Source organism: Balaenoptera acutorostrata, chromosome 19, assembly GCF_949987535.1.
Source record: "Balaenoptera acutorostrata chromosome 19, mBalAcu1.1, whole genome shotgun sequence".
NCBI classification, from domain to species: Eukaryota; Metazoa; Chordata; class Mammalia; order Artiodactyla; family Balaenopteridae; genus Balaenoptera; species Balaenoptera acutorostrata.
The window spans coordinates 31,762,715-31,785,360 of record NC_080082.1 but is presented as its reverse complement, the minus strand read 5'-3'; the positions used below and the strand labels follow the sequence as shown (position 1 = coordinate 31,785,360).

General features: G+C 32.4%; 1 protein-coding gene across 15 annotated transcripts in view; it reads left to right on the top strand.

The window, feature by feature from the left end:
• Positions 1-22,646, top strand: part of CHD9 (chromodomain helicase DNA binding protein 9) — a 253,907-nt gene that overhangs the window by 127,201 nt on the left and 104,060 nt on the right. For 14 of the 15 annotated variants that reach the window (XM_057534848.1, XM_057534845.1, XM_057534851.1 and 11 more), the window contains 7 exons: positions 1,089-1,420; positions 13,751-13,862; positions 17,456-17,602; positions 18,542-18,610; positions 18,693-18,748; positions 19,431-19,548; positions 22,511-22,597. In XM_057534848.1, coding sequence (XP_057390831.1) covers positions 1,089-1,420; positions 13,751-13,862; positions 17,456-17,602; positions 18,542-18,610; positions 18,693-18,748; positions 19,431-19,548; positions 22,511-22,597 — 921 coding nt within the window. Of the gene's footprint in view, positions 1-62; positions 283-1,088; positions 1,421-13,750; positions 13,863-17,455; positions 17,603-18,541; positions 18,611-18,692; positions 18,749-19,430; positions 19,549-22,510; positions 22,598-22,646 lie in introns of those variants that run through there. The other variant, XM_057534856.1, reaches the window with a different exon arrangement.

Here is a 22,646-nt window from a genome sequence, read left to right as displayed (position 1 = left end):
TTACTGGCTGCTGCTGCGGAGTCGTACTGCATCGCCATCTTGAGCTTGTTGCTGTTTTCTCGCGTCTTGGTTATTTGTTATAGCCTGTAGGCCTTAAGGTGGCATTTTAGTGAGCGATTCTAAACCCTCCCTCCTTTCCCAGTGCTGCAGCACTGCTATGAAACCTTTGATGAGGCAGGTATAGAAAAGATATCCAGTGAAGCACACTGGAACCAGCATGAAAATGTGTTTGGAGATTCCTGGTGGTTTTTTCCCTTGCTGTAGTCAGAGGCATGTTTACGGGTAAGAACGTAACAAAACTGTGATCTAAGAATATGGGATGAATGCGTGTTTGAAGAGGATATTCTTTTTAAAATGCTGTTGATCTGCTTCCTGTGATATTGCTAAAATATTAATAATTTTAACGTAAAACTAGAACTTGTTTTTTCCAGAATTGCTTGAGCAAAATATTATGATATAGAAAGAGAAAAAAAATCCTCATTTAACTCTTTCACAGAAAAACTAAAACTTTCTCTAATTTTAAGTATGGGAATGTCTGTTTACTAACTAGCTACATTGCTGCATAGATTGCACATTAAAATGATTTAAATGAATTCAGGTTCTCGTTCCAGTTTCTTATAAAGCAGAGAGGCTTTGTTTTTCTAAAAGTCATAATAAACTATGGGGAGTAGTCATTCTAAATTAAAATTGCTATTTAAAATTTATTAATAATTTTCAGAGTTCCGGAATGAAGAGGAAAGAAGAGACTTATTCCAAATGCCCAGAATATTTACATGACTAAATTTGAATTAGCTATATTTATAGTACAAAATTTGAATCAACTAATCAAGAATGCTATGAAAATATCAATGAATCTATATTATCCTTCTTTAACCTTCACTTTTAAAAGCAGTATTTGAGCTTTTTATTTTATACCTACACTAATTTCTAGATCAGCAAAATGTTTTAATTTTAAATTTGTTTGTAGCACTCATATATTTGCTTATGTATTTTACTTCTTAAAGCTTAATTCTAAATTTTTGGTTATTTATGTTAATTGTTTAAATGTACTTTGGTATGTTGTATAAAAATTATTTTGATTTCTCTAGCCTCCATCTTCCAAGAAGAGTGATGGTTCTGGGACATATACTAAGTTGCAGAATACCCAGGTGAGGATCATGTCCGAGAAGAAGCAGAGAAAAAAGATGGAATCAGAAAGCAAGCAAGAAAAGGCTAATCGTATAATATCAGAGGCCATAGCAAAAGCAAAGGAGCGTGGGGAACGCAATATTCCACGAGTAATGAGCCCTGAAAACTTTCCTAGTGCTTCAGTTGAAGGAAAAGAGGAAAAGAAAGGTAGAAGGATGAAATCTAAGCCAAAGGACAAAGAGAGCAAAAAAACAAAAACTTGTTCTAAGTTAAAAGAGAAGACAAAAATTGGGTAAGTTGGTTAAGAATTAAATCTTCTTCCTTTGAAGTTTTTGTAAAGTTCAGTCTGTCTAATCTACTTTTGATTTGCGTATGATGTGTTTACTCCCACTTTGGAGTTTTAAGTTGTTAGATACTGTGTGTATCTTACTGCCTTTTTGAATGAATTAGGTAATATTTGAGAATTTACTAAATTTTACTAGTCTATGAACATACTTTTTTGTATATTAATGTTAGTAAAAGGAATTTAAAATTGGAGAACATTTTATATATAAAACAGGAAAAGGAAAAACAAAACGAAACCCATATTGCTGTGCCAGTTCCTAATGTACTTTCTTTATTAAAAAAATGCCTTGAAATTTTTTATAAGATTTCTTTACCTCTTAGTTGTACTTCATTGGGCACCTTATAGTTTGGAAACATGAAATATAATATTTTCTCATAAACCCACAACATTGAACTAAATGGAATGGCAAGAAAACTAAGACCATTTAAATCAACAATAAGCAGCTCTCGGCTCTTACAGACTTCCTCCCTTACAGTCTTTCTGATTTACTTTATGTAATAAAGAGGCCAGGTGAGGATTAATGCTCCAAGAGAATTATAAGGACAAAGAATTGCTTTAGGAGGATATATTAATCCTAGGTATTTTTATTTGACTACTTACCTAATACATTTTCAAAAAATATAATAAGTGTTATTATTTGTTTTATATGTATGTTTGTTTTGCATGCAAGGGTAAAAATAATCTAAGGCCAACATAGTTTAGAATCAGTTTTGCAGGAATATTTGGTTATTTTTGAAGGCTTTATATGAAATTTTAGATAAAGTATTTAATCTGTTTTCTTTCTTCCACAGAAAAAAGTACACAATAAAGGAAAAATTCCCTTACTATAAAAATCTTCATTTGCTTACAAAATTATTTATATATTATATACATATTTAGAACTAACACAATTTTGTAAACAATTAATTCACAGCATTTTCAATGAAACCACCAAACTGAGTTATATCATTAGGTCCTGATGCCTTTCAGTCCAAACCATTAAATAACATGGGCTCTCTTGCTATAATAGAGAAATAATTAATATTACTGATTTTGCATTTCATTTGCAGATAGCTAAGATAAAATTTGAAAGTTAGATTTCTGCTCCTTTTTTATTTAAACGTTTTGGTATGAAAATATCTTATTTTTTCAATATTTTGTCTAGTTTTAATTTAGGAAACCCCATATTTAATCCTTTAATGTATTAAAAGTTACTGCTATTAAAATTTTCCAGTTTTAACTTGTACAGAGATATACGCAGAATAGTGGTACCATTTGAAAGCGTATTTAAAAATAATGCATAAAATAAGAAAATCGGTAGAGAACCCTCAAGAGTTACAGTAAGTTTAAATTGGTGGGTGGGGGGGGAGATAACTAGAGGCAAAAGATAACAGAAGTGAACCTGGTTCAAGAAAAAACAATATATAAGGGGAAATTAGAAATAATTAAATTGTAATAGAGAAACATGGATTTCTGAAAAATGTGGATTAATATGTAGGGAATAGTAATACAGTAGAGTATCTGACGTATTCTGTGATATTTGTATTTTTGTTAAAAATAGGTAGATTATTAACAGTAAATTATTTTAATATTGCACAGCATGATCAATTTAGTATTTGTTTTTAGAGATAGCATTCTTGAGAAAAGAGGTGAGAATTGTATTGGAAACATATTTCCATGGCGAGGTATTAAGTAATTGACAGAAAAAAAAACTTGGGAGTGGATGACTTTTTGATAGAGGAATTTATAAGTTGCAAGCAAGTAAAAGTGAAGCTTGCCCGTATATTATTAAGCTGTTGGAGTGAAACAGTTTCTTGATCATCTTTATCAGACAACCAAAGATTATTATCATGTTGGAGGAAAAAGCATGGCTGGAAATGAAATTCATATACAATCTAGAGTTCTATATTGGTCACTTGAAATATTTCATTACTGTGCTTTCCAATAAGCCCCACTACATTTTATAATTTTGAATTTGCCATTTTTAATTTTTCTGCGAAGAAGCATCATTTAAATAGTTAAGTTTACTTGCATCATTTTAATTAATAATATTTCATGATGTATTAAATGTTTTCTTGTAAAGATTTTGTTTTTCTATGAGTTTTAGAAGAATTGAACTTTTGCTAATATCAGATGATTTATATCAGATAAAATTAAAGAGAATGTGTGCTGGAACTTAACAATGAGCAATGTGAAATATAAATTTCAAAAGTAACTAGATTTGTAGACAATAAGTTATGGTTGATATATAGTCAGAGTTGGTGCTTATTTAATCCACATATGTGATGTGATATAATCTAGGAATACTAATCGGAAGAAAACCAATACTGCCTTGCCTCTGCTTGCTAGTGTGCTTGAAACCTTTTCAGTTTTTCTGTCACTTTCATAGATTAATTTTTTTTAATACAAGGAATAGAGTGTCCTTTTCAGAGACTTTAATATAGTCTCATTTAATCTTTACAACAATTCTGTGAGTTAGATTGGGCATGCAGTATGATAATGTGGTTAAGTTCTTTGACTTTAGAACCAGTTGCACTTATTCAGATTTCCCCTTTGTCACAAGCAGTGTGACCTCGGACAAATACTTAACCTCTCCAAGTTTTAGTTTCCTCAGACATAAAATGAGGATAATGATAGTGCTTGCCTTATAGTGTTATTTTGAGGATGAAATGATTTAATAACGCTTAAAGCATATAGAGCAATACCTGTTAATAATGTTAGCCATTATTTTCTGAAAACATAAATAACATATAGCTATTTAAGGAAAAAGCCAAGGCCGGGAGCCATGCCCCTTCCTTCAAGCCTAAACTCTCACCTATCTGCCTAGGTTCTCTTTCCATTAAGGCCCTGTTCCTAATAAGATGAATTTAAAAATCAAGCAGACAAATGTAAACAAACAGTTGCTACCTGGTAAGAAGGATAATAGGTTAACTTATTAATGTTGTTTTTTTCTTTCATATGAGAATGCCTCTGTTTATCAGGTTAGCTAGAGTAGCATTTAGGACAGGTAAATTTTGTTTTGAAATATGCTTGGAGTTTGAAAGGAGTTACATGGTTATGTGGAAGAGTGTAAGTTGAAATGGAAATGGCCGGTGGAAAATGAAGAGTGAGGTAGGACTGGAAACAACCTTCTATTTTGACATTTTTCTTGATCTTGGCAGTCAGGTTCTAACAAGCTGCCTTTCAAGTAGAAGAGCAGGTATTTCTTTAATAATGGTCGGTACATAATAGATGCTCCATGAATGGGAGGGAATGAATTTTATGGAATGAATGAATGAATGGAAGATTAAATATTAAATGATGCCAAATGGTTGTGTTTGATTTGTTAAATCAAGATTAGAAATGGCAAGCTAATCCTTCATTAAATCACAGGGACAAAACTAATGGTTTAGTAATAGTAGAGAGTTAAATTCTAAAATAAATTCATTCTAAGACTTCTGGTAGAATTGTCTTATTCGGCTCTCTTCGGTTTTAGATTATGTAATAAAATATCACATGATTTGAAGCATTTTTAGATTTATGTTTTATAACTTTGACATTTAAACTATGTTTCCATGTTTTCAGTTATAATTTACTTCTTGCATTAGATTATCAGACTGACAAGTAGAATGCCTTTGACACTTTAAAATGCTCTTGTGGCCCTGTAAATTTAATCAGTAAAGGTACTTCATGATTAAAAGTAAAAAAATACTTTTTTGTATTATTCATAATTATTCTTTCTGTTTGTTACAAGAATGGGAGTTATCAGGTGCTACAAGTAGCTTTTCTCTTTAGTTAAAGCAGAAAACATCTAAATTAGGAAATATTTATCAAATCAAGTTGGAATTAAGGGTGTCATGTTATAAAGAAAAAACAGTAAAACATTAAATTAGATCTGGAAATTATATTGTGCCCTTCTTTGCGATAGTCATTCTGAACCCCCAAGAAGGAAGAAGCAAAATAACATTTATTAATTACCTACCATCATGTGTATACATAGATATGTATGTGTGTATTTTTAAACAAAATGAACATGTATGTCCACATGTATGTCTAGAGAGAGACACTTACATCTAAATAATAATATAAGGGAAAAATAATATGAACAAAGTCTGAAGGGAAAATGAGATGAATCATCAGAAATTGGGAATAATCACTTTATAGTCCATGTTAATAAAGTAACAGGTGAGACCCTGATTGCAAGTATTCAAAATAATAAGAATTTACTATCTGTTTGCATAAAATATAAATGTATTAATTAACTAATTGTTTTTGTCATATGATAAAAAAGCACTTTGAAAATATATGGTATAAATTTATTATATATATTTTAATTATTAATCATGCCATTAGTAGTCTCTATGTAAGTTCTATAATTTTTAAATGCCAAGAAGATAAAATGTTTTATTGATTTCACTCCTTACATCTAAACTTAAAGTCAGTGAAAATCTGAAACGTATTCATCTGCAGAAAGAATTGATATATACATTATGTATTATTATGAATTTAATTAAGATTTACAGGTCCATTTTTAAGATTTATACCTTTACATAAGATGTATTAGTAAAGTTTATCATTAGCAAATGATGTGCTGTTTTTTCATTGAATCTAAAATGTCATTGATTATAAGACACACCATTATTTTATATGTCAGTAAGAAAGAAAAATATATATTGCCAGTTAAAACTATGGCATATCTTTGTTAATTAGATGAATGATTGTTTCATAGATGTTAACATGTGTATCTTAGGACACTGAAGTAAAGTATTTGATTTTAATGTTCCTATTTTGTCAGTATTTTTTTTTTGTCAGTATTTTTAAGCATAAATGTCGTTTTCTTTTTTTAAAAAGAAGAAATAAGTTTTTTAAAGAATAAAAATTAAACTGTGCTGATAAATATACTATGGTTAATACTTAGCTAATACTTCACCTTAGTGGCTATATGAAACAACTCAGTGAATTAACTTTTTGAAGAAAATGACGTTCAATCTTAAACAGGAAGTGATTGATTGATTGATTTTACTTTATTTTATTTTATTTTTTGGCTGCGCCCCCTGGCATGCGGGATCTTAGTTCCCTGACCAGGGATTGAACCCGTGCCCCCTGCAGTGGAAGCACGGAGACCTAACCACTGGACCACCAGGGAATTTGCTAAACAGGAAGTGATTTACAATCCAAGTTACCAAAAATTTACCATACAATACTGCTTTCACAAATTTAAGGATTAACTAAAATAAAGAACCACTTTAAAACTTGTTTTTTCCAGATGAGTTTAAGCTAGTCTTGAATTGAACTTTAAACTGGAGTGATTGCATCAAGTTAAATGTGTTTCTTCATCTAAAAAAAAAAAAATACTCACATATATATTTTATGGCTTTAAAAATAACCCCAGTGCCTTCCACTGGGCTTACAAAGAGAAAAAAAATTATAATGTAAAATAGTATTTTTGCTTGTTTCCTTTACTTATGATGAACTGGATATATTAATTACAACAAATGGACTAATTGGATAAGATTCATTGTTTGTCCAGTTATTGCAGTGAGAGAATCTACAGGGGGCAACTGCAGATTGACGCTGTGTAGAATGCAGCTTGTTTACACAGCCTCCATGAGTAACATGTGGGCAGGATTTAGACGAGTGCATAAATTACATCTGAAAATCAAATATAAACGTCAAGTATAAACACTGAGGTTTTCTAGTGCCTGTACTTGTCAAATGAATTAACATTTCAAATTTATACTTATACTTAGTTTGAAATTGCCCTTTGCTGTCTGAAATAAGTTATGTTTTAATATTTAGTTCTTTTACATGCCTGAATATCTGTTGCTGCAGTTCGCTAACATTGATAACAGATCCCTTTCATGTTTTAAAAAACAAAACTTGCATAAAGCCTTTATTATTAATACAGTCTGTATTATTTTGTTGCTTTACTCTGTGGTATTTCTAAGAATAGCAAATGATCAATTTATTTGTAGAATACGTATAATGAAATTTAGAATTTTATTTTAGTTTAATATAGTCAACTCCTTGTAATTCATGATGGAAGAATGGAATGCTCTTTGGTAATTGGGTCTTTTACTGAGCTGAAATTATCTTATTTCTTCTACTTTTGGATCATCTGATTTCCTTCAGATAACATTTATGGCTATCAGTTGTCATTGTACAGGCAATAGAAATTTCTGGTTGTTCAAAAGTCAATAAATTTAACCTTAATGATTTTCTACAGATAATGTAGTTTCATGATTCTCTTTATTCATTAAAATATATTTATTGATATTAAATATCTATTGACTGGTTGAAGTATAGTGTCATTTTATGTTAAAATGAATAAGATATGTTGGAAATAGTAGAGTAGGAGTAAAGAGACCTTTATTGTCTTTTACTGGACTTGTGATTTTGGCAGTTTGTTCTCTCTTTCAGGGCTAAAGTTTCCCTGTTAGTTTGGTGGGACCAATGTCTGCCTCGCCTGTGAGGATCAACTGAGATATTATAGACAAAAGCACTTTGAAATTTTAAGTGTTCTATAAGTATAGAATAGTTTCATTATCCTGAATATTTGTTCCTAGAGTTTTCTTCACTAATTATTTTGAGCCAGTGGTTCCCAAACCTGGTGAGAATATTTTTAAAGTCTGATTGGGATCCCACTTACTAGATCAGAATTCTGGAGTTGGAACCTACAGATCTGGGGTTTTGTTTTGTTTTGTTAGTTTTTATTTTGAACTAGTCTCACACTTGCAAAAATAGGTCAGAGTTCCCTTAGGCTCTTCACCCAGCTTCCTCAAATGTTAATATCTTATGTAACCTAAGCACAATGATCAAAATCAGGAAGTAAGCACTTACACAATTCTGTTAACTGATTTACAGACCTCATGCAGATTGTGTCAGTTGTTCCATTTTGGGGAGCCAGGATCCAGTTAAGGATCCTACATTTCATTTTGTTGTCTTATCTCCTTACACTCCTCCATTTTGGAATAATTCTTCAGTCTTTGTCTTTAATGACACTTTCAACTTTGAAGCATACTAGCCAGTTATTTTGTAGAATGTCTCTCAATTTGGGTTTGTCTTATTTTTCTCATCTGGAATCTATTTTTAACAAACAAGCTTCTAATGAAGCCTGCCTCACAGATTTAGGAATTACTGATCAATACCAACCAAATGTTTGTTCTTCTTTGTAGTTTCACTTATATACCATTTTAGAACATATAATAAACTGATATGACTTCATTGTTTTCAAGAATCAATGTTCTGTGTAAGTAACCATAGTATGTGTATATGTATGTATGTGTGTGTGTGTGTGTATATGTATATATATATATTTTTTTTAAACTAAGAATTATGTCAGTCAAGAATGACTTCAAGTTTTAGAATCAACTTTTTTCCTACAATGGAAATGTACCTTTTTTGAACAGAATGGGCATATGTAAATATTTTGGATTTCAGAAGTTTAGTAGGAAACTATTACGTTTGAAATAGCTCTTACAAAGTTACAATTTGAAAAATATTTTTGCATGGGTTAAGGATAGTTAATGAGTTTATGAAATAAGATGCTACTCCAGGCCTATAGGAAAATATTGGAAGAAAATGCAGAATATATGAAAAATAAGATTTGAGGTCTTTTTTAAACATTTATTTATTTTTGGTTGCGTTGGGTCTTTGTTGCTGCGCGCGGGCTTTCTCTAGTGGCGAGCGAGGGCTACTCTTCGTTGTGGTGCGCGGGCTTCCCATTGTGGTGGCTTCTCTTGTTGCGGAGCACGGGCTCTAGGCAGGCGGGCTTCAGTAGTTGTGGCATGCAGGCTCAGTAGTTGTGGCTCACGGGCTCTAGAGCACAGGCTCAGTAGTTGTGGCACACAGGCTTAGTTGCTCCACAGCATGTGGGATCTTCCCGGACCAGGGCTCAAACCCGTGTCCCCTGCATTGGCAGGAGAATTCTTAACTACTGCGCCACCAGGGAAGTCCCTCTTTTTTTGTTTTAAGTACAATTTTCAAATAATATAATGAAGGTTAATCTAAGGTATTAGAGGAAACGTTTATATCTAACCTCCACCAAAAAGGGTGAATGTTTAAGATTGCTTTGGTAGCACCTAGTATTTAGGCAATGTTTATTTATAAAAATATTGTTTAAGCAGCTTAGTCCACTGTCCTTAGAGAGTTTTCATTTAATTACTTTATACTACTAGAAGGGAAAAGTGCAACCTCTTCATAGTCATAAATACAAAAAAAAATAAAATATCTCTGCTCCTGATTTCATTGAAGTTTTTATTCAGTGGGATTTGAGTCTTGACGCACAGATACCACACAGATACCATATCAGAATATGTATACAGAATTTATTTAGCTTGCCAAACACTGAGAAAATTCCTTTTTAATCAGTATATTGATGGGTATTAACAGACCTTGATCTGTATTTCACAGGAGATTGTTATTTAAGTAACTGAACTTTCCTGTCACTAGTGTTGTCCTCATCGACAAACTAGTCTAAAATATGCATTTAGGTTTGGAGATGGATAGCAAATGGGGGAGTGCATGAAAACTATTTCTACCAATCAGTTTACTTTGAGTTATCCCTTACCTTGCCACTGAAAATCATCTGCACAAGTACTTGAGGTTATATTAAATAACCACAAGTAGCATAATGGTTACCCTTAGGAGGAGGTTGTTGCTTGAAGAGAAAGCATGACAGGAAACTTCTGGGAAACCAGTGATGTCTTGTTTCTTGATCTAGGATCTGGCTATATATTTATGTTCAGTTTGAGAAAATTCACTGAGCTGTATGTACTCTCTTGATGTGTGCACGTTTCTGAATTTACATTATACTGTAATATTAGTACATTATTAGTTTTAGGAAAAGTGAGGGATTGCATTGGGGGCCATTTTGAGATTTTAATGTCTGTGGGATATCCATACGGATGTGTCCAATAAACAGTTGGTTTATTGAATGAATCTGAAGTTTGGGGAACAGTCTGAACTGGAGATACGAGATTTGAGAATCTTCAGCTTCTAAGTGGTTGTTAAGAATAGATTAAATTAAATTTCCTGGGATAGTATATAGAGAGGGAAGAAGGCTGAAGACAGAAATTTGAGAAATACCAAAGTTTAAGGGACTGGCAGAACAAACTGAATCCTGCTGAAAATCAACATCCTAAGAGAAGAAGAGCCGAAGAAGTTAAGTGAGAACCAGGAGAATGTTGGGTCATGAATCCAAGGGTGCAGATAAGGAAAAAGTGATTAGTTATGTGTTGGTAGGTAAAATTTTAGAATTTCCATCAGATTTGGCATTACAGGGGTCATTTGTGGCCTTAGACTTTAGGAGTTCAGAAACATTAGGAGTTTAGTGAGGCATATTTAATTTCTATTTCAGTTCTTACTGTGATATGACTTTAAACAAGTAATTTAATTTCTCTAAGCCTCAATTTCCTCTTCTTATAAAATTTGCCTGTCAGAGTTGTATGACCATGAAGTGAGAGAACACATGTAAAACCAGCAGAGGCTGACCCAGTAAACACTGAATAAGTGGAAGCTATGAATATGAAAAGTAGTTTTAAGACTTCAGATTATAGTGGGTTGAAGAACGAAAGAAACAGTATAGATGACTTTTTTGAGAACTGTGGATAAGGAGGAGGACAATCATGTGGTATCTAATAGTAGATATGACCTCAAGGGAGATTTTTATTTTAGGAGGGAAACCAGAGTAAAGGAATAGGGACCAGAAGACTGAGGAAATGACCAATGAAAGCAGGGAGAGGGAATAGCATATAACTATGGTTGGTTCCTTAATGTTGTTCCAGAGTATCTTTTTGTACTTCCTCTGATTTCCCGGTTCCAACATAAGCTATATGTTTGCTCGTATTTATTTCACATACTCAGAAAAGTGCAAGTGAGATACCAAGTAAGAATTACCATTATCCTGTTGAAGGTGGTGATCAAACCAATATGAGAATACCCTGGGGATAAATCATTCTAGAATTTTTTTCTCACCTCTCATCATCCAGTCAATAACCAAGTCCTGTTGTTTCTGCTTCCAGAATGAAAAATTGTGTCTTCCTTTCCCTCTTCACCCACACTACCATGGCCCTATATTTCACTCTACATCTCTCTCACCTGAATTGTCAGTCTTTTCGCTGGTTTCCCTGGCTTGCATTTCACTTCCTTCTGGTTGCATTGCTCCCTCGTTTAAAATTCATTTTTCCCCCAGTTTTACTGAGATGTAATTGACATATCACAGTGTATTAGTTTAAGGTATACAACATAATGATTTGATGTGTGTATATATTGTGAAACTATTACAACAGTAAGTTTAGTTAACATCTTATCACCTCACATAGTTATATATTTTTTTCTTGTGATGAGAACTTTTTAAGATGTACCCAGCAACTTTCAAATATATAATTCAGTATTATTAACTATAGTCACCATGCTGTTTACATCCCCAGAATGCTTAAAATTCTTACATCTTCCAGTTGGCTTATTTTTTTTCATTCATTCAAAAATATCTCAGTGCCATTTGTTGTCAGTCGTGAACTAGACAGATTTCTTTTAAATTCCTGCCATGTGGCTCTTAAAGCTGAGCTTAAACTAAAACATTAACTCCTTGCATGTAATATAAGGTCTTCTGTGATCTTGACCCATCTCCTCCTGTAGTACTTTGTGTGTTTCTGACATGCTCTTATCATTGCTTATTCTCATTCTTCTGCAATGTACCCTACCTTTTCTTTTCACTACTTGTTGGACTCTCTTTCATCATTCAGTTCCCTATCTCAAACTTTACCTTTTCTGTAAAGCCTCCTTTACTCTTCAGTAAACATAAAGATTTCTCCCTTTGTCTTCACATTACATCTTGTGCTAACTTCCTCTTTAGCATTTTAGCTGGGATCATATTCTAACAATGATGTGTGAAGGTTGGGAACCGTGTCCACTCTATCTTCAAATCCTAGAACCTAGGAAAGTGCCTGGCATATCACAGTTAGATATAGTTACCATTAGCTGAGAAATTACTGTGTGTTAAAGGCTGTGCTCAGATATGTATTATCCCACTTAATTCTCAACGACAATAGAACTAGCTATTGTAATATCCCTATTTTACAGGCAAGGAAGCTATGAAGTAATTTGCCTAGTGTCCCACAGATAGGTACATGGTGAAGTCAAGCTTTAAATCTTTGAAACTGTGATTTCAAAGTGCTTGCTCTTAACCTTCAAGTTCTCCAACATTAGTAAATAATTATTGAAAAAATTTTTGATATATTTCCGATATATCGTAACTGAAAGTAAATATTTGGGGAGTTTTCTATGTTTGAAATACAGAAATCTAAAGTAGAGTTTTCCAGGGACTTCCCTGGCAGTCCAGTGGTTAAAACTTCACCTTCCAACGCAGAGGGTGCGGGTTCAATCCCTGGTGGGCGAACTAAGATCCCACATGCCTCGGGGCCAAAAATCCAAAACATAAAACAGAATCAGTATTGTAACAAGTTCAATAAAGACTTTAAAAAATGGTCCACATTAAAAAAATCTTTAAAAAAAAAATAGAGTTTTCCTGATGGTGCTTGAAGATCATTCCGTCTCATCCGTTGAACCAGATATGGAAATGTGGGATGTACTTCTGTGTACTTTTATCTTTGATCAGGAAAAAACATAGAAAACGTATTTTTATTTTAGACATTTAGAGTCAGTGTGTGTTAATATACATATATATATATACATGGATATATTAGAGAATGTAAACATATACATACTATAGAAATATAAAAAAATAAAAGAAAGTTCTTACTCTTTAGGAACATATAGTATAGCTAAGAAAAGCCTTAACATAAGTGAAATAATCAAAGAACAATCAATTGGTAAAGTGTTTTAAGTAAGGGAGAAACTACTATAGGGTAGAAAGAAGTGTAGAGACTTTTGGTGAATAGGCGGGATTCAAAGGAATTGAGTGGAATTCGAAATAAATAGGAGGTAGAAGGAAAAAAAATCCCTCATTCCAAACCTACAAGATAATAAAATAAATGAATTACTTTAATTATTTAATAGTTATATCACCTGACATTTTTCTCATGAAAAATAATCTTGAGCCTAAAGAAACAAGTGATAGAATTGGTCTGCCTTTCTTTGCTTAGAAATATGTTAACTGTAGTACTGGTTTGTATTTGTTCCATTGGCATAGAGTTTATCATGTGAAAATGTCATTATGGATTTCATGATAAATATCATCTTTGGTTAGACATTCAAGTGATACAAAATGGAAGGAAGTTTATCATGGGAATCTTAATTTGCCCCAAAATGGAAAAGTACAAAGAGATCTTACTGTTTACTCTCTTTCTCTTGAAACAGCAAACTCATTATTACATTGGGTAAGAAGCAAAAAAGAAAGAATGAGTCTTCAGATGAAATATCTGATGCAGAGCAGGTGCCACAGCATGCATTCAAAGAGGAAGACTCTCAAGTGAGTATTAAAATTTTTTCTGAGAAATGAAGCACTGGCAGAATTATTTAGATAGCATAATATTATTTTATGGATATTTATACTATAGTTTAGTGGTAAAAATACATTTTATTGTATGGTAGAACTTATATGACAGCATTATTACAATATGATCCTAGTAGTATTCCCATAGAATGTTAGACCTGGGAGGAAACTTACACATCCTCTCCAAACCCTCTCAGTTTTCAGATAACGAAACTGAAGCCCAGAGAGTTTAAGTAACAATCCAAAGTCCCTGGTGGCTTTTAACATGGAGAAGTATCCAGTGATATTACCCTGTACTTACAGAGTACTTTTGAATGAATTTAATGCTGGAGATATTAATTTTAAATGTCACATACAAATGATAAAGCAAATGGGTTGAATCATTCCTAGAGATAATTCCTTTGGTCTGCTTCTATTGAAGAAAAGTTAAACAACTATATTAAAAATCCCCTAATGTAGACAAAAATACTGTGCATTTTCCTTTTTCTTTCTTTTTGTTTTTGAATAGCTGTGTATTCAAAATAACCTTGTGAAGTTAAAAAAAAAAAAATATATATATATATATATATAGTGAAGGTCATAATAAGTCAGGCCACCCTCTGCTTTCTAATAATTAAAGAACGACTATAGGCCGTAGGGGTGGTGGCATTTGTTGCATTATGGGGCCAGAAAGCCCCTGAATGGCCTTTCTTCTTCCTTATGCAGCTTCTTATCCAATGGGAGAGTAGTGGCTCAAGGCTCCTGGGCTGCTGCAAGAGTTGAGGTAAGGGCAGTGACTAAAGCTCCTAATATTATATGGCCTGGCTTTTTCTTCATATGTTATCCTTAACTTAGGCAAACTTATAATTATTCGACATGAGAAAATTTAGTTAAATTTTTACTAAAATAATGCTGGCCATTTTTCCATTATGTAATTAACAAACAATGAAATGGTAGAATAGGTTAACATGCACATTTTTTCCATACTTTTCACTGTAGTTAATTAGGTTGCTTTGACAGATGTGTTGCTTTAACACAAAAAATTTAATGGGGAAGGAAAAAAGAATTTTCTAGTAAACAATTATAAATCTATATTATTGATATATTTAAATATATTATTATATAAATGATGTATAAATATATAAAAGTAGCTTTCAACCACAATGGATTGTCAAGATTTGAAGGCTTGAAAAGTAATATAAGGTTTAGAGTCAGGTCGAAATCTGAAAACATGATTATCATACTTAATTTTTTACCTAATAGAGTGTAATGCAGTAGTCTAACTATATTTAGAGACTTAAATTATTTTAAAAAGCCCCTATAGCACATTTTATTAGGATTATTATAGGAAACAAGTGATATCATAACAAACTATTCAGTCATTTAAAAGCATAGTGTTTCTGACCTCTTAATGTAAAGTGCTGTTGACTGATCTATTAAAGCCTTTAAGACATAAGAAGAAAAAAGCTAGAAAAAAGAAATATGAAGAAAGAATTTGTCACTGTTTTAAATTGTCCTTCGAAAAACATTATGAAGAAAGAAGGCCAAAAATATCCACATTAGCCTAAAATGCCGACATTCAAATTAGCTTTGTATTTTTAAAGTAGTAGAACTATTGTATGACAGAGAAAGTTAATTGGTGAGAGTGGTACCTTACTTGGCTTTGCCTAATATGTAACTATATGCTCTAGTGGAATGTAAGTTATGACAAAATCAGCTCATAGAGTTGAAAAACTCAGAGTTTTTTTAATTAGAGTCTGATAAAGTCTTCATAGAATGAGGGAGCAGTTTACAGTAAGTGGCTCTCATTCTGTCTTGTGAAAAATTACCTGAATGTGCACTTTTGTGAGTTGAAAGGATTCTTTCAGACCACTTGTTTACTACTTACTCAGGACTGTGTGTGGCATTTCAAAGTACCAGTAGATGCCTAAGTGACCAGAAAGGAAACTTTAATGCTGAAATCATCTACAGAATCTTCTAAAAGTATACTGAATTATTCCCAAACTTCATTATTTAAAAGATTTGTGCCTAGTGAGACATAACATTGGTTATATAGGTTATTGTTAGAATAATAAATGTCATGAATGGTTATTAATTTAAACTGTTCTTGAGCATTAAGAACTATATGATGCCTGTAATCGAACTCCAAACATTCCTTTAGCCTAGTATTAGATTCGAGATCCATAGAATTTTCTCTCCCAGGGAATAATAAATATTTCATATCTTTTCCAAAACAGGATGTGGGAAAATTGGGTTTCTTAAGAAGTTAAGTCTTAAGAAGTTCTTAAGTCTTAAGAAGTATCTTATAACTTTTGTATGCCACCTTCCTGTCTCCCATAATGACAAAATTGTTATCTTGAGTTTTGAAAATGTAAATATCTTCATGGCTAAGAGATGGTGACCCATCCTAATTGAGGCATGGAATTTTTCTACTACATTTGGCTGAACTACCTCTCCACAGTAGTGCCTTTCTTTCTCTCAATATTCCACTACTCTCAAGAGAAAGAGGCACTGCATCCTTTCTGGATGCAAATAACAGTTTGTACCCACACTGCTGCACTGATTCAGTTTTGTCATAGCAACGGAAGTATGAAAGACCTCCCAAATAGAAGACATTGGCAGAAACCAAAAGGAGAACACATGGGTTATTCTTTTGGTTGCATCTGGGGGGAATGCCATGGGAGTTACTAAATACACAGAAGAATAGTAAAAGGAAGAAGGAGTATTGAGCAGTAGAACAGTTGGCTGAGATGCCTCCATCCACGAGATTTTAGGGAGGTGAGCAAAAGCAAACCTAAGTCCTTTGGGATTTTCAAGCCATTGTGAGATGTGTCTTTATAGTGGGAACATCAAATATTTGATATTTAGGGAGGTAAGTAAAGCCATGCGCATTTGATACCTGATTTTAAATCATTCAGATTATTATTAAAATTATGTTGCTACACATAATACTTTCTGAAAAGCTTACTTCTGTTTTTATTATAGTGGTGTTCTTTATTTTTAAGGGAAGCTAGTAAAGGTAGTAAAACACTGGTTCCTCCATTCACGTTTAATTTTTTGGTAGATTTCATACTTTGTTATTTTCTGTATCTCTTTTAAAACATTTTATATTATTTTGGGGTTTTTTTAAATCTGTTTTAAACACAAGTTCATGGGTTTTGTGTCAAATATTATTTAATTTCTTCTTTTAGTTTTATGCCCCTGATTAATTATTTAACCAACATTCATCTGATGTGTACTTTTTAGGTTTGGGGGCAAAAACTGTGAAAGTATTAACAGTTTAAACTATGTGTCTCCCAAGCTGTGAAATAGTTAAGTAAAAAGAAACCTTTTTATTCTTAACAATTTCTAAAGAAAAGTAATAAAGGTATTATTATTAATCATTGTTACTTGACACTTTAGGAAGTAAAACTAAAGGTTGTAAACCTTTGGCAAAGGGCAAATTATAATCTTCCTTTAATTAAAAGGAAAAATTAGAAAAGATGAATGTTGAATACAGTTTTGAAAATTTAATGGACAAAATTGCCACACTATAAATAATTTTTTTCCTTTAAAATAATCATATATATGCTCCTTATTGTTCATTACAGAAAAGAAGATCAAATCGACAAATTAAAAGAAAAAAATATGCAGAAGATGCAGAAGGGAAACAATCTGAAGAAGAGGTTAAAGGCTCTATAAAAATAAAAAAGCATTCAGCTCCTTTACCTGGTGAACAGCCTTTACAGTTATTTGTGGTAAGACAGATTTTGGATTATGACAAAAAACATTTTAAACCAATGTAAAGTTTTAAAAATATTTTCATTATCTTTCCCCCTAAAACCTGCCCCAGCTTTTCCTCCTAGATTCCGTACTGTAGTTAATAGAACCATTAGTTATTCAGGTCAGAAACCTAGGGATTTGTTCTCTCTTTTTTTTATCTTTGCTTCTTCGTCCAATTTTTTACTACATTTTTCACTTCCTAAATATATATTCCTGAAACTCCTCCAAGCTCTATCCTTCTTGCAGAATATTTCTAAGTTACAAGCCTAATCACAGTACTTTTCCACTGAAAACTCCTCTAATGGTGTCCTAAGTCAGAAAAAAATGAAAATACACTTTTCAGCATAACTTATAAAGCCTTTTGTATGGATTTTCTGGCCTTATGTCCTTCCACTTCTCTCCACTCAGTCCTCTGGTTTTATGAACATAGTTGTCTAAATGCCATGTTTTGACACCTTTGTGTCTTTGCATATGCATTTTCCTCTTTGTAAAGTTCTTTTACTCTCCCTTATCTGGGTTGTAAACCAACCACTTATCTGCTAGCTGAGGGATCTGGCACCTTGGACAAGAACTTACCTTCTCTATGCCTGAGCTTCCTAATCTGCAAAATGGAGATGATAATAGTACCTACTTTATAGTGTATTTGCAAGGATTAAATTAGTTAATATATGTAAAATGTTTAGAATAATGCCTAACACATTAAAAAGCACCATATGTTTACTATGATGATGATGCCAATGATGACGAGGACAGTAACAGCAATTGATATTTTTCATTTTCGTATTCCTAGCATTTAACATGGTCCCTGGAACGTGTTAAATAAATGTTTGTTGAATTTTAGTATATTCATAAACAGAGTGGCAACTAAAGTGTTTTCAGAATGTGTCATCATACATTTTTCCTCCCTAACATAGGAGAATCCGAGTGAAGAAGATGCTGCAATTGTGGACAAAATACTATCTTCTAGAATTATAAAAAAGGAAGTAAGTAATGATATGTTACATTTTACACTTTATATTCCATGGCCTGATCATAAAGTCGTAATTATTGAATTTATTTTCTTAGATATCACCTGGAGTGATGATTGATACAGAAGAATTTTTTGTAAAATACAAGAATTAGTAAGTATTTGAGTTAGAAAAGTAATAGAAAGGTATTTAAATATGAATTAATATTTTAAATATATTAAGAAATTATGATTTTTATTTTATCTGCATTTTAAAATATTTTAATACTTATTATTGCAGGAACTTAAAAATTATTAAAAAGTGAAAAGATTTTGAAAACATTTCATGTTAAAATTGAGTGTTTTATTTTTTCCCAGAAAACATTACTTATAAACATCAAAATGCAGTAATATTTATAAATTACACTTTTACAAATTACAGACATTATCCATCATATTTATATTGTTGAACTTTTCAGATTTTGTTCAACTTTTTCTTATACTTTGGTGAAGGAAGGTATTTTAAATAAAATTACATTGGTTTCAAAACAAGTTAGCTTTCTGATCATGACAAAATGATTATAATGAAGAAATAAACTAAAAGTCATATTTTGTTACCCTTATGATTCAATTTACCATTCTGTTTCCATATGGCAAATTGCAGACCTTTAGATCACAGTGGCTGTATTTTAGTAATCATATGGAGTCTATTGACATTAAATGAAATGATGAACTACCTATTTGTAAAGTTGAAGATAATATTTTGTTTTAGAGGCTGTGATTAAAAATAAATCTATAAAAACTCAAAACATGTTTTTCTATATCATTCTAATATATTGCTTTTATAAAAATTTTAGCTCCTATCTTCACTGTGAGTGGGCCACAGAACAGCAGCTTCTGAAAGATAAAAGGATCCAGCAGAAAATCAAACGATTCAAATTGAGACAAGCACAAAGAGCACATTTTTTTGCAGACGTAAGGGGAAAAAAAAAAGACTATTATGTGTTGAACTCTGAACACATGTAGTATTATGTATCAAAAATTTAAGTATTATTCATTTTAATTCTTAGGCTTCCTCTTATGATATTTGAATATAAATGCTATCTACATATTTTTTCTTTCCCTAAATTTAGCTTGGAAAATAGCTAAAACAGAAACAGTGATAATTCAGAATGGTAGATAACTCTTGTATTTTTAAATTAGCATGTATTTCAATACTTTTTAGAGTTGAATGTGAGTGTGTTAATATCTTAAAGTATTTTATCAGCAAAGTTCTTCAAGAAATGGAAATGGTAGCATAGCAAATAAATGGAAAAGAAGATTTTCCAGTATGTGAAATATATTGCATATTTTCTGTATCATCTTTGTGTATGCATGAACAGAACCTCATTGGAAAAATTCATTAACCTTTCCAGGCCTCACTAAAAAGTCCTATGTCCTTTCCTGCTCTAAATTTTTTTTCATTTTTCTTTTAATAGACTTTATAATTTTTTTATTTTACTTTTTATTTTTTTAAGTTTTGGCTGCGTAGCGCAACATGTGGGATCTTAGTTCCCTGACCAGGGATCGAACCTGCACCCCCTTCATTTGAAATGCGGAGTCTTAACCACTGGGCCACCAGAGAAGTCCCTTAATAGACTTTTTTAGAGCAGTTTTAGATTCATCTAAATTTTTTTAACTTTTTATTTGAAAAATTTAGTACAACAAATTCCCACATATATTTTAACTAGGTTCCCTAAATGTTAACATTTTACCATGTTTTCTTTGTCATTAACATTAATTCTCCTTTTGTCTCTGTGCACCCCTCTCTCTCTCTTTCTGCCTCTGCCTTTCTCCCATGCACATACATTTTTTTTCTAAACCATTTGAAAATTAAGCCTCAATTTCAGTATTTTCTAGAAACAGTCTTACATAATAATAGTATAATTAACATTGATGTAGTACTCTTACCTCACCTATAGACCTTATTCATACTTCACTAATTGTTCCACTAGTATTTTTATAGCAAAAAAAAAGTGTGTGTGTATATGCTTATTCTGGTCCAGAATGCAATCCTGCAGCATATAATGCATTTAGTTGTCACGTCTCCTTTATCAGTATTTCTTTGTTTTTCATTACTTGGACACTTTTTAAAGAATTTAGGTGGTTTATTTTGTATCACGTCCCTCAATTTGGGGTTATCTGATGTTTCCTCAGCTTCAGGTCATGCATTATTTAAAAGAACACTACAGAGATGATGCAGCAGCATTCTCAGTGTATCATATCAGGAGGTACATGATACCTATTTGCCCAATTACTGGTGGTGTTAACTTTAATCACTAGATAATGGTTGATATCTTATGGCAGATTTTTTCCACCATGAAGCTATTGTTATTTCTTTGTAATTATAAAATCTACTTCAAAAATTTGATGACGAAAATGACCTGTCAGTTTTTGGATGCTGGGAGGTCCTCAAAAATTTTTCACTTCCTCACTCTGATACAGAAGTTTCTAATGAGCTGAAGATTTTAGAAATACTTAACTAATAATCTTCTAATTTTTCATGAAGATTAGGTACATTCATGACTCAGGTACAGGATAAACTGGAGCTGTGCAGATTTTCTTAGAATACCTTATTACCATTCTGGTGCTGGGCAGTGCTCTTTGTTACCAAGTGTGTCCTGTACATGGAGGTGATAGTATTGCTCAGGAAAGGATTAAGATAGTGAGGAGAACTAAAGGCAGAGCCATGGAGTACTATAACATTTAGAGGTTAAACAGAGGAGGAGGAGCAGCAAAGATAGCTGAGATGGGCTTTTGGAAGTAAGACTTTGAGGACTGGGTAGGAATTAGCCAAGCAGACAAGAGAAGGAACAGCAATCTATTCAGAAGAGAGAAAAATGAGTATAAAAGCATGAAGGTGTGACAGAACATGGAGTTTGAAAAGCATCTGTTTTTGTACTCTAAAGCACGAAATCTGGGGTACAGCTGTGTCAAGCAGTAGGAGATGAGGCTGGAGGAAAAGGTATGAGCCTTTTTATTCCACAGAAACTGATTTGGACTTGGTTCCCAAACAGGGGAGAGTCATTGAAGGATTTGAAGCAAGGGAGCAATATATGATTTATATTTGAGAAAGAGTACTGTGGGGACAGTGTGAAAATAAATTAAAGGGAGGCAAGACAGTAGTTGGTGACTAGTTAGGAAGTTATTTGTAAAGATCCAAGTAAGAAGTGATGAATCAGTGAGAATGAGGAAGGAGGAACCAATTTGAGTTTCAGATAAAAGTAGGATCTGTGTGAATTGATGAGTTAAGAGATGTGGGAGATTAAAAAAGAGAAGGAATCTAAGATGACTTCTCCATTGCTGGCTTGTGTAACTGGGAGTAGGATGTGAAGTTGGTGCTGTGTTACTGTTAACCCAGTTAGAAAATACAGGAAGAAGTGTAGGTTGAAGAGTAAATGGGTGCAGTCGAGTGTGAGGTAGCTCAGAGAGTTTGCATTTAGTTAGGTAAGGGGGTCTTGAGCACAAGAACCATCAGTAGATAAAGAGTGTTTGATACAAATGAGACAGGAGCCTCCAGGTCGGGTGATTAGTCTTCAACTCTTGGACCTGAGGAAAGTAGTAAAACAAAGGTAAAGGAGAGCCTCTTTCCAAAAGAGGCTCCCTTTCGGAAATTTTTAAAGAACACATCTTCTAGAGTAACTTACTTGTCTGGAGTACCTATTTTTTAGTGCTGTTTAGTTGAGTTTTTTATATATAACATGGTGATTCATAATATAGACAAATATCCTAGCAATCTTTTTGAAATTAAAATGGAAGTATTCCATTTTTTGGAAATTTAATTAAAATCAAACTTATGTGTTTGTTCTATAGTGAATAGCTAGTAAATTTGTCTTTATTTCACTTTCATCTTTCTACTTCTTTATCATATATCAATTAAGTTACTTATTAATTTTAGATGGAAGAAGAACCATTTAACCCAGACTACGTTGAAGTAGACAGAGTATTAGAAGTCTCTTTTTGTGAAGATAAAGATACTGGTGAGGTAAATATTTGGTAGAAATATTTTTTAAGTAAGTAAGAAAAACCTAAAG